Source organism: Vipera berus (assembly GCF_964194415.1).
Source record: "Vipera berus genome assembly, chromosome: 4".
Taxonomy (NCBI): Eukaryota; Metazoa; Chordata; class Lepidosauria; order Squamata; family Viperidae; genus Vipera; species Vipera berus.
Genome location: NC_138206.1, coordinates 53287638 through 53300983, shown reverse-complemented (window position 1 = coordinate 53300983; position 13346 = coordinate 53287638). Strand labels below are relative to the sequence as shown.

The following is a 13346-nucleotide window of genomic DNA, read 5'->3' as shown; positions in this document are numbered from 1 at the left end:
CCCTCAGCAAGGTCTTCAACACCCCCATCCTCCTCTGAGTCGTCCGACCCAACTGCCGAACCAACAGGCTGACCCTGAATCACAATTTCTATATTTGTTCATACAGAGAATGTTGCTCTTTAACTTACTATTATCCATGCTGATAATTCTAGAAATGTTGTTTCTGATTTGATGGAATAATATTTGGTGCAATTCATCACTTTCCTTTTCTTCATAGTCTTGAAGGGCTTTGGTCAGCCTCCAAGGTACTTTATTCTTATAAAGGCCTAAATGTTGTTCTTGATGTTTTAATTCCCTGTACAATAGGTGGGCTGCCCTCCTCAAAAGGCTGTAATTGAGCATTTGGTTTGGTTTCTGCTCATTTAACTAAGTTATCAGCCACAAAGTTCTTACTTAAATATCTCTGCTAAGTTTGTTCAAAGGCTTTGTTCAAAACTCAATATTGCAAACTACTGAGCAATGCACAATAAACATTCTTAAGGGTGTTAGGATCTAGTGTAACAGAACTAAAGTATAATTGAGTTCCTTGAAACAACCTTTTTATCTGATCCAGGCTATTTACATAAAAGTAACTGCACTTATTTTCAGTTTGGTGTTCTTTCTGATCTTTTGTTTAGGGCTGGGAACTTACAAAAAGTAAGTGTAGAGAAGCCCAACTGAACTTGCAAAATGGCAGGCTTCCTAGACAATTTCCGTTGGCCTGAATGTGAATGTGTAGATTGGAGTGAAAGAAGAAATACAGTTGCTTCTGTGGTGGCTGGGATCTTGGTAAGTCATATGACATTATTTATGGCTGATTTTAAGTCCTAGTAATATGACCAATATCTAAATTCTGTAAGAACTTGTCACATCCAAATAATTTGAAATAATTTTAATCAGTTGTGTAGCCTGACATGACAATGACCCTGTATAATACATAAAATATAAGATTAGTTTTGATTACCAAATGTTACATATATTTGTGGGGTTTTCTTATTTTCCTTTTTGCATATAAAAGAAAAAGGAAAAAAACCTTGAATTTATTTTGTTTTTGGATTACTAGAGACCCCTGTAATTTTATATCTATAACATTTTACAAAAAATATGGATGATACTCAGTTCTAACAATGAAGCAAGTTGACCCCTTGCTAATGATGATGCCTTAGGTCCTCACCAATATGAGAACTCATGGATTATTGTGTCAATGGTATAATATCCATTGGCAAGGAATTGGAAAGGGAAGTGCTAACTAGCTACTGGTTCTTTGTGAGCTTTGTAGACTTGCAGATGGGTAAACATGTTGATGCTTATAATATCTTGATATCCAAAATTTATTTGAAAGTCATATTAAGTAGTCCAGGTCAATCTCAACTATCTGTAAGTCAGAGGTTAGAAACTGGAAAGACTGGTCATCTTGTAAATGAGTTGCATTATATCTCTTGTATTTTAAGAATTATTTCTTGTAGTTGTCTAGGTTAACATAAATAAAAGCTAGAAAAAATGTTATTTTACAAAGCTTCCCACTTCTCAGTAAAATCTCAATTTATATTTGTATGTATTCTTATATTGGAACTTATCTTGGACATCATTTAGTCTCTTATACATTGCAGTTTTCCACATATTTCTACAAAAATTGTGCGTATTAGATAGGGATAGATAACAGTGTTCTGAAGTATGTTCTTGTAAAGTTTCTGGAATGAAAATACTTACAATGGATCATAAGCACTTTTTAAGTATCCTGAGCTTTGAACAAACCCCAACTAACTAATTTGAAAAGTAGTCACAATAATATTTATTTATGGGCCAGGAAAATATCCTTTGCGTTACAAGTAAAATGCCTTGAAAGTGATGCGGATTGCAAAATTTGAAATGTTTATTTTCTTGTGCAAACTAGAAACACCTCTTTCCCACAGTCCAACAGAGTAGTGAAAGATAACATGCTTTATGGATATATTTTTATTGATGGCTAGTTGATATTGTTCCAGACAGACTTTATAAATAACTATAGCATTAATAACTATTTTTCTAGTGATTGCCCTCCCCATTCAGTCAGTCATTGAACTGGATAACGTACTGTATTACAGTAAATGAGTTAAGAATGTAAAGTTTCGAATCTCAAAAGGCTATGTGCCTTTTTATGAGTCTGATTTTATGCTACTATTAACAACTAGTAGAATAGTAGAATTTAAGTGCAGATATTCTCTTTTATTGATTATGATATACTATTTTTATGTTCCTATTTTCCATTGCTTTGTGTATTTTACAGAAATGCAATTTAAAGTTAAGCTGCTTAGAAAGAATGACAATTCATGTGGAAGGTGAGGGTTAAGCGATCCTTCTTTCCTAATCACCGAGTCTCTTTGGCTCGGTTTTACAGTGGTGTGTTTCAACGGCACTGAAAAAAGTGACTTACAAAATTCGGATGCTTGGCAACTGACTCATATTTATGACTGTTGTAGTGTGCCCAGGGTCATGTGATCTTAAAAACGGTGTTACTAACTTAATAACTGCAGTGATTCACTTAACTGTGGCAAGAAAAGTTGTAAAATGGGGCAAAATTCACTTAACAGATGTTTCACTTAGCAGAATTGTTGGGCTCAATTATCGTAAATTGAAGACTATGTATATTTCCAACGTATCATTTGTCTGAATGTCATTGAAAATGAGTAACTTGTGACTACTTAGCTTAGAAGCTTGGTTTCAATTATAGAATTGAATAGCTGGTGCTTATATGATTATGGTGCTTTAACAACTGGGAAGAAAGATATATGTATCACCATTTTAAAATTATTTTTGAATTAATTGATTGATCATATTTTTACAGTTTTTTACAGGTTGGTGGATAATGATAGATGCTGCAGTCACTTATCCTAAGCCGGAACTAATGAACCACGCATTTCACACTTGTGGAGTATTTTCCACCCTAGCTTTTTTCATGTAAGTCAATATAAAATCAATAGCAGGGGACATCACCTTGATTACATCCGCTGATGTTGAAAAAGCTAACCTGGATTTGATTAGTTAGGGTTAGGTTGGATGCGACCCCACTAGGAAATCCCAAGGTTATTGACCAGACTAAAAATACTAAAAATTTGCCATAACAATTCCATTCCCAAATCTTGTCCAGAATACAATGTATCTGTATCCTTGTAGTCACCAAGACTCATATTTGCATCAAGTGAGATGTGTGTGTGTTTGTGTATCTGTTCTCTTTGCTTCATTTATTTTTTGAATTATTGTTGGCTGTTACAAAAAGCAAAATACATTTTTAAGGGAATTTTTTAAATTTCCCATTTGTTTATTATTCTTCATGTCTTAGTCGCTTAGTGATTGTTCAAAGTTTCAATGGATCCCCCCAAAGTACTTACAATTTGGTTCTGAAGTTCCAACGGCTGCTCTCCTGCTCATGGGACCAGATTTTGGCTGCATAGCAACTGCTGGTATCTAAGACCATTTGCAGCATCCCACAGTCGTACAACTGATTTACGTTTTTGCTGAAAACCAGCATTGTATGTTATTGTTGTTAGCCGCCCTGAGTCCTTCGGGAGATAGGGCGGCATATAAGTCCCAATAATAAATAAATAAATAAATTTATTTCTGCTTTTTGACAAAAGTGCTCCATAGCAAACAATGGATTTGCTTAATGACCACACACTCACTTTCTGACCATGGTGATTCCATTATGAACTGTCACAAAAGTGGTTTAAAATCTGGTTGGATATGTGATGACTGCTTTAAAACTGTTACGACTTTACCACCATAATGGGTGGGTTCCATTACAGTTATAAGTTGAGGTCTACCTGTATGCAAGTATGTTTTAAAAACAAATTCAGGTTAAAAATATAGGTTTTTGTTTGTACTAAAGATTTTCATACAATCTTCAAACCACCATTCCTACTCCATGGGCTTTTGTTTGTTTGTTTGTATTCCACCCTTATATTTTTACAAATAACTCAAGGTGGCCACATATCCAACATACTTCCCTTCTCCTATTTTCCCCACAACAACTCTTGTTAGCTGAGATAAGCTGAGAGAGAATGACTGGCCCAATATCACCCAGCTGACTTTCATGACTAAGGCAGGAGTAAAACTCATTGTGTCTGGCTTACTAGCCTAGTGCCTTAAACACTAGACCAAACTTTTCCTGTTACAATATGTGTTAATTCTAGCTGTTATTAACACTGAATACATCTTACTACTTTCAAGGCATTACTGTTTGTTATGGTGGTCTGTGGCCATATATCATGTTCAAAAGACCAGTTCTAGACCTGAAGGTTCAATTAAGCTGATTTATTGCTAAAAGTCTATGCACATGAACCTTTCCAACAGTCAGCATCTGGTTAGAGTTATGTAAGGATAAATGGTACTCAAGGAGGGTTGGACTTATTTCCTTTGTGACTAAGGATTCAAGGTTGATCCCCCTTTTCACTCTGCCCCCCAGATTCTGCCATTCCTTTTCCTAAACCAGTGGTCCCCAACTTTTGTGCCTTGGTGGCCTGTCTGGGGAGGGGGCAGAGGAATTGGGCCACGTCAGTGCAGGTCAATGTGCCCAGGTATGAACTTGACTCACGCAAGCGGTGGGCCAGCGCGTGCACATGCACTCTCACCAGCTTACCGCTCACACAGCCCGGTAGTGGGCCATGGCCTAGAAGTTGGGGACCCCTGTCCTAAACCACATCAGAAATAAAGGTGCGTAGGCTTTGTCAAGTATCAGACAGATACCAGTAATTACAGAAAAATGAACTAGAAAATGCATTAAATTAACTATTCTTGTTTTAAACATTGGTTATTGAGCTGTAATATTTTGGATTTTCATATCTTTTCTGCATTAACTCCTTTAGATTCAAAGGAAAGAAAATTAAAATGAATTACAGAATGGAAATGTAATCAAATGGATTTTATTTCTGCTTTTTTCTATTTTTAAGACTTGTTTGTGAATATGTTGCAGGATAAATGCTGTATCAAATGCTCAAGTAAGAGGTGACAGTTATGGTGATGGATGTTTAGGAAGAACAGGTGAGTGCACTCTTGTTTACAAGAATCCTTATCTAAAATCTTGCTATTCAGGAGAAGGTGCAGCACACCCAAACTTTCTATCCTAATTTTGTACTACGAAGTAGAAGAATGAGATAGTCACACATGAGTTTCTTCCTGCTTTTGAGGTAAAACACTGGTAATGTTGCTTTGTAAAAGTGGTATACTGCTTTAAAAAGTGTTAAATTTTCAGGCTGAACAAAGGAAGGGGTAAAAACCTTTTTGGTATTTCGGGAAAGATTCTTGCTTTATCACAATTTTATAAACATACATTGCCCAATGTTCATTAAAAGTCTGATTCCATTGCATCTTTGCAGGAATCACTTAAACAACGCTCCCAAAGTTATCTTATGAACTTCATTGTGAAGGTTGGGGGGTGGGGTCGGGGTGGCTTTAACAAAACAGATCTGTTTAAATTGACCTGAATTGCTCAATGTTAGTTAATTATTTATATTAAATGTTTTAAGATAACATTTGTCTAGTTCACGGGTCGGCAACCTGCGGCTCCCAGCCGCCCAGTGCACGCGCACCTCTTCGAACGGGCAGTGGTACGCGCGCATCTCTCCAAATGGAGAGTGGCACCGCCCGTTTGGAGAGGTGCGCGCGCACCTCCGCGCAAACGGGCAGCGGCGCCGCTCTTTGGGAAAGCTGCCGCGGCACGTTTGCAGGCTGCCGAAAGCGGCAGCTCTGCAAACGGGCTGCGGCAGCTTTCCCAACAAGCGGCGCCACTGTCCATTCCGTGAGGTGCGTGCGCACCTCCCCAAACCTTTGGAGAGGTGCGCGTGCACCTCCGCGCGAACGGGCAGCGGTGCCGCTCTTTGGGAAAGCTGTCACGGCATGTTTGCAGGCTGCCGAAGGCGGTAGCTCTGCAAACAGGCCGTCGCGCAACCAGGAACCGATTCCATCACACATTAAAAAAAATGGCAACTGCGCGCGTCCGCGCATGCGCAAGAAAAAAATGTTTTGCGCATGCACAAAACGCTTTTTTGCGCGTGCATGGACGCACGCACGCGGCTCCCACTTTTTTTTATGTGTGATGGAACCGGTTCCCAGTGGCTCTTTTCCTTTTTCAGGTTGCCGACCCCTGGTCTAGTTAATCTTGTACTGCGTTGCACCTTAATTTCTTTGAATTTATCAGAGCTATTGATCTGGCATTTGAAAATAGTATAATTTTTGCTAATGTGCCCTTTTTAATTACTGAAATCTTTAACACCTAAAAATAAAGTGTGACCCAAGGAATGTAAATCTTGTTTTAGGTGCTCGTGTCTGGCTCTTCATTGGCTTCATGTTGATGTTTGGCTCACTTATTGCTTCTATATGGATCCTTTTTGCAGCATATGTTACCCGAAGTAAGAATCCTTTCTTCCTATTTTTTAATAAGGGGAGGAAAAATACACTGAATATGTTTTTAAATCATTAAATAACTAGTGTTTTAAATCAATCAAATGCATATTAATTATATATTTTGAAAGTATTTAACATAGAGTAGAAAATATTCAGACTGCTTTGTTGTTAAAAATATCCAATATAGACTACAGGACAGGACAGGACATGAAAGTACAATATAAAAATAAAAGGAAACGGATGATTAGAATATAGCTTAAAAATAATTTCAGAATATTTGAATAAATTCCCCAATTCATATAGTACATATTATTGTTCCATGTTTGAAAAATTGGAAAAAAAAGATTTGAATTGGGGAAGTAGTTTTGGATGGTATATATTTCTTGAAGATTTATAGTTCAGACTTTAAAAATGCAGGAAAGATTCTCTTAATTGTTCTGAACAGGGCTGTGTAAGAATAAAAGTACTTCAGTTTATGTATTCATCACATTTATATAGCTGCCTATCTCATGACTCTGGGCAACAGTTTGATAGCAATGCCTTGGCAAACAAAATTCTGTACAGGTAGTCCTCACCTTATGACCACAATTAAGCCCAACGTTTCTGTTGCTAAGTGAGACAGTTAAGTGAATTTTGCTCCATTTTACAACCTTTCTTGCCACAATTGTTAAGTGAATCGCTGCGGTTGTTAAGTTAGTAGCACGGTTGTTAACTAAATCTGGCTTCCCCACTGACTTTGCTTGTCAGGAGGTTGCAAAAGGTGAGCTACATGACCCCAGCACACGGCCTCCATCATAAATGTGTGTCAGTTGCCAAGCATCTAAATTTTGATCACGTGACTACAGGGATTCTGCAACGGTCATAAGTGTGAAAAATGGTCATAAGTCACTTTTTCAGTGCCGTTGTAATCTCAGTCACTAAATGATCTGTTGTCAGTCAAGGACTATCTGTAGAGAGAATTGGAGAAAGTAAAGGCATTTCTGCTGATCTAACCTGATCTAATCAACTTCCCTCCGCCCTGTGCGTTCCCACAGAGAGGGCCTCCTCAGGGTGCCTCCGGTCAGAGAATGTCGGCTGGTGGCCCCCAGGGGGAGGGCCTTCTCTGTGGGCGCTCCGGCTTTATGGAATCAGTTGCCAGTCGAGCTCCGGATGGCACCTGACCTTCGCTCCTTCCGACGCGGTCTGAAGACCCATCTATTCGAACAAGCCGGCCTGGCCTGATGGGGGATGTGTTGGGGTTTTAATGGGGATTTTTATATTATTATTGATTGTTTTAGCTGGGCTACTATTTAATTCTTTTTAATTTTTGTATTCTGTATTTTTATATATGCCCTGTTCACCGCCCTGAGTCCTTCGGGAGAAGGGCGGTATACAAATATAATAAAACTAAACTAAACTAAACTAAATGAAGTTTGACAGAGCCAGTTGGTGTAATGCTTAAAGTGCTGGTTTAGAACCGAGGAGACTTAAGTTCTTGTCCCGCCTTAGGAATGAAAGCTTAGGCTGACTTTGGGCCAGTTACACACACTCAGATCAGTCTGTGTGATGGCAGTCTGGTTGTTGTGGGAAAAATAGGAGGAAGGAGTATTATATATGTTCGCTGCCTTGAGTTACTTATAAGGTAATAAATGCGGGGTAAAAATCTAATAAAAATTATTACAGAGTACTCAGCTCAGGAGTGTAAATATTAGCACTGTCTAGCACTGGAACTGCACTGCATGTGTCAAATGCAGGCAGTGTGTCTTGGAAAAAGATGCAGAGGGATGCTATGCTTAATATCTCCATGTACTTCAAGCCACCTTTTTTGTTTTGAATCCAAACCCCATTGAACAGCCTACTAAATGTATTATCTTCTGTGGATGCTTTGAATGTTAAATCAACAACGCTTTTGCTTAACTAATTTAGTGCTTTTATCATGAACACATCAGTTTATCAAGTAGAAATGGACTTCATTATAAGAAATTAGGGCATGTTCTTCGTTTCCTGTATAGCAAGAATAAATTGCAGTTCTGTTTTCACAAACATACTGATCACAAACTAGCTAATGTTATTTTTGCCTATTGTGCTCATTGAATTCAGTCTGACTAGTTCACAATTCAACATATTGTGTGAATCCAGAAAATTAGATTAAGTAAATTGTAATTATACTAATAATACAGAAGCATATTGCGCAAATACAGTGTATAAGAGGACAGACTGTCATTTCAGCTGGCTGTAAGTTGTGCCAACTGTTAAATTACTTTTAGCTTCAAAGTATTAGAGAATTCTTAGATTTAAAGGAGACTTAAAGATAATTTCAGAAACCTGGAAAAAACCAGTTTCACATTCTAGCCTAATGATTATAGATGTGTCATATAATTGGGTGTTTAAATAAGCTGAGTAATAATTTTTGAAATTCAGATATATAGGTATGAATTAAAAAGCCTCTTCATGTCCTAGCAGCAGATCAACTTCAAACTGAGTAGTAATCTCAGAATAGTAGTACTGAGTAGTAATTCAGAATTTTAAGATGCTGTGTTAGGTTGTGTGAAGGACTCCATTCCCAGGTCAGACTCAGCTTGTATAATCTTTTGAATTAAATCTTTGTATTTTATAGTGGAATGTATTAACTTTACTTTCTTCCTTATATCAAAGTAAAAAAATACATTTTGGCATTTGTATTTTTAGATGTTATTGTATACCCGGGATTAGCTGTGTTTTTTCAGAATGCTTTGATATTTTTTAGGTAAGTACCAATGCCTAAAGAGTTGAATAAGTTAAAGTTAATATTTTAAATGGGTAATTCAGACAGCAGAATGGGTGTTGATATTTATTCTCCATCACTGTATATCAAAATTAGAAGTTAATATTAAACCTAACAATAAAATAGGAAACTTCTAAGCAAATAATTAAAAAAGAGCATATGCTAGGCTACTCCTTGTGTTTGTAAGGCATCAGATTTCCTGCTACTATCATTTGATAGGTTAGGTAATAAATCCATTTATAATTTCAATATTGCCGTTTAGATTTTCAAAATCAAAATTACCACCTTGTAGTAGAATACCTTTCCTTGTCTCTTCTATGTCTGAACAAACATCTGGAGAACTGTTTTAGTCAGACATTCAAAACAGGCTGCCTTGATCAAAGGATGTCTATATAAGTTCAGTTCTGTGATAAAAGTCTCCTTCAACTTGTGTCCTTGAATCACTGAAGATTCATGCTTTGCCCAACTGGTCTTCTGGGCCCCAGTTTTTAATGTCAAGTATTTCAGGATGAAATAAGAAGGAACAATACACGTTCTTTTTTCCTTTGTCTTCAGGATTTATTCCACTAGCATTTGCTCATTAAGGGAGGCTGTACAGACAGTGCTGTATGTTATCAAACTTGTGACTAGTACTATTACTATCACAGATTTGCACAGCCTTGTTTGCATATGCAGGTACATAAAGAAAGAGGCCATTCACAAGGTTATTACTGTTTTAAAATTTTCTTTATTCATAACAACCCTCTCTTCTCAAGATAGAAAAATTACACAATACCTTTGATGGGTACTTCTAAGACCCTCTGCTTTGAAATATCCTCTAATAATGCCACACCTGTTCAGTACAACCGAGGTCAGAAGTAAATGCGATTAGGCACAATTTCACCAATAAAGCGGAGTGGTCAAATTATTATTGACCCTTTTCTCCCACTGAACTGTTTTCATTTCAGCAATTCTTCATCAAAACACACAACTGAAATCTATATACATTTTAAGAATATCCCTTTGGGTTTGGTGACTTTTATCTTCTCTTTTTTTTAATTCTCCCCCCCCCCGCCCACCCAGTTTTTGGATTTTAAGTGATAGAAGCAGTTTGTTTACACAGTGTTTAATATATTTTAGCAACTTTAAAAGCCTTGATGAAGTTTCTTACTGACCTACTTTCTTTTCATCATTTAAGCAATAAACAGGCAAAATGGCTACATATCCCTCACTTCAGTGTGCCTTCAGTTTCTTCACTTTAATTCCTTTGAATCTTAAAGAATGCATTACCTTATCCAGTACTGATCTCTTGTTTTTTTTTAATGGAAATAATAATGCATTCTATTAGAGGGAAAAATAAATACTGACAATTTAACTAGTTCAGTTAATAAGGCTTTGTTGATATTCTACTTCAACTTCCACCTTTTAAAAAATGCTGTTTAAAAAAGATTGTATCACCAAAGCACTGGATATTGGATTATATTGGAATTAAATCCATTATTGCCATATTCAAGCGCATATGCTTTTTCTTTTAAAACTAGTGATGGAACAGTTGAAATATATGCTAGTTTTTACTGTGCCTTTTTACTGAAGAACAAAACAATGTTTGACTTACAGGTCTAAATTTCTGTTTTGTAGTACCCTTATCTACAAATTTGGAAGAACAGAAGAATTGTGGGCCTAAGAATCTGTTTGTCTTCATCCTGCATAGCAACTTTTTATGTAAATAATATAATTTACATTTTGTTTTTATTTTGCCAAGCTCATTGAATTATAAATTTTGTGTGCTTACCTTTTTTTTGAAAAGTGAACTGATTTTAGGATTTTGTTCCAAATTTTTAGTAGAACAAATTTGTTCATATGTATATATTACGGTTATCTGTAACCTATGACCCTAACCCTTCCATTTTTATTGCAGCTGGCATTATTTTGTAGGGAATATTATAAATATAAAGGTTTTTCAAGAACACCTACTGCTCTTAAGCACAAATAAGTCTACAAGTACCTTTTCAGATGGCATCAGCCAAGAGGCAAAGATTTAGTGATGGAAAAGTGAGACTGAAATTTATCATGAATCTGCAAGATTCCATCATTATATGGTAATGCATGATTACACCTGTCTAAGCTTCAATTTTTAAAACTGATTGTATAAACAAACACCATATTCCAGAATGTTACTTCATATAACTCGTAATTTCATAAGTTTGAGAATAGCATATGATACTGCAAATGCACTAAGAGCTTTCTTTTTTAGCACAGCATGCCTTAAAATGGGATGGTCCCTAAAAGTGCTGATAGATTTGACATTGTAAGAAAAATCTATATGGAATTTTACAGTATTCAGGCATATTGTTAAAAGATTTTTTATAATATCACTTCAGATTCTGTTCATATATTATTTATAAATAGAGATTGCAATTATTTTAATGCAGAATTGCTTTGTATTTTATATGTTTACGCAATATGATGAGTAAGGGAAGTTGTATGTTAAAAAAATTCAGGAACTATTTTATTGTTTACTTTATTAGGATAATTTCTGTGTATCTTTAGATGTGATCTAGATTCCAAATGAAAAGGATCAGTGGAGAGAGAGTATATATTTTTACTATAACGTATGGTAAGACTATCCTTAATTTTTTTCAAAAAAATTTAGATAATTTATATAAATGAACATGTATGCAAAGCAGGTGACATGTTAATCTGTATCCTGAAAATTATGGCATGCTATATATATATATATATATAATTTAAAAATTCTGTTAAATTATGAATACTCAAGTTCCTCTACAGTCTGACTGTAGAAGATCCTACTGAAGCAGATGTATTCCAGCTTTCCTATCTTGCATGCCTTTGACTTTTCCCATTGCTAGAAAATAAACCTGGCCATTTCGTTATCTCTTAAAGACTTTCTTAGCCCTCTCAAAGGACAGACTATGAAGCAAACTTGACATGCTAAGAGTTGTCCTGTTTCTTCTTTCTTGGAGCAGACCATATTAGAAAGATTAAACTATTTTGTTTATTGTAAATACATTAAAGTCAAATAATCAATATAAAGATGGTTTGTTTTATATATTAGCATGATTTTATGAGAGGATCCCACAGCAGTGCTTCTTTATCTTACCTGCATATTATCAAAAGGTACAGTTGCAGTAGAAATGGGTTCTTTACTACACTGCCCGTGGCTTTTCTCCTTGGTGATTGTCAGACACGCTGCCTGATAGTTTTATTTGAGAGAGAAAGAAACCTAGCTATGAACTTCAGAAAATAAAAGTGAAAGAAGAGGGATGACGATAAGGGTTATGCCAAGGCACTCAAAAATGTGCAAAATGAAAAGGCACAAAGTACCTCACCCTAAAGCAGACATGTCAAACTCGTGACGTCACGTGACATCACGCAACGTATCGGGAGTGTTTTGCCATTGCTGGCAATGGGGTGGGCATGGCTTCCACATGACGTTTCTGGCCTGTGGGCCGGCAGTTTGACACCCATTCCCTAAAGCAATAAAGCAACTACATCCTTTGCATGGCTTGTGTAAGTGCTTAAAAGCCATCACTGGCTGTGTGTGTCCTCGTGCATGTCTATGCATAGTCAGATCGCCGCTGGCAGTGTCACTATTGTCTGTGCACATAAAATCCAGAATAAAGCAGTGTGCAAATATCACAAAGATTTGCTGCATTGGGACTTAGTAGAAGGGTGCTTTTGAGCTAATACTTAATAAACCACCTATTTCAAACACCTGCACAGCTGTAGCGGTATAAATCACGAAGAGCTAAAGGTTATAAATAAGCTGTGTCTGGGATTTTTTAAGTGTTATGATTGATGGGCACATCATGGTATTGATACCATGATACAAAGACATCTGAGGTATTGCCTGGTAAATATTTTTTTCTAGCATGCATTGAACAAGTCATAAGTAGAACTAGCCTCTTCTAAGCCATTAAATGAGAGCTGTGGTGGCACAGTGATTAAAATGCAGTATTGTAGGCTCAAGGTTGACTCAGCCTTCCATTCTTCCGAGGTGAGGGCTCAAACTGTTGGGGGCAATATGCTGACTCTGTAAACTGCTTAGAGGGCTGTAAAGCACTATGAAGCGGTAAATAAGTCTGAGTGCTAAAGCAAATATTTTCAAAACTTGTATAGCATACCACTGTTAATTCCAGCCACAAGTCTGTCACATTCAGAAAGAGATTTTTATTTACTCATATTTTGGCACACACACAAAAATTAACTTGTTAAAACTGCTTTCCATTAGCATTTTCCATCAATG

At 36.5% G+C, this 13346-nt stretch overlaps 1 protein-coding gene across 4 annotated transcripts in view; it reads left to right on the top strand.

Moving 5' to 3' along the window:
• The window catches only part of TMEM50B (transmembrane protein 50B), a 24915-nt gene extending 11821 nt beyond the window's left edge, over positions 1–13094 (top strand). For 2 of the 4 annotated variants that reach the window (XM_081326938.1, XM_081326936.1), the window contains 6 exons: positions 618–768; positions 2804–2916; positions 4928–4995; positions 6270–6362; positions 9025–9082; positions 10718–13094. In XM_081326938.1, the coding sequence (XP_081183064.1) occupies positions 670–768; positions 2804–2916; positions 4928–4995; positions 6270–6362; positions 9025–9082; positions 10718–10763 (477 nt within the window). In that variant the 5' untranslated portion in view covers positions 618–669 and the 3' untranslated portion in view covers positions 10764–13094. The remainder of the gene's footprint in view (positions 1–617; positions 769–2803; positions 2917–4927; positions 4996–6269; positions 6363–9024; positions 9083–10717) is intronic. The other 2 variants (XM_081326937.1, XM_081326935.1) reach the window with 2 other exon arrangements.
• Positions 13095–13346: the final 252 nt, after the last annotated feature.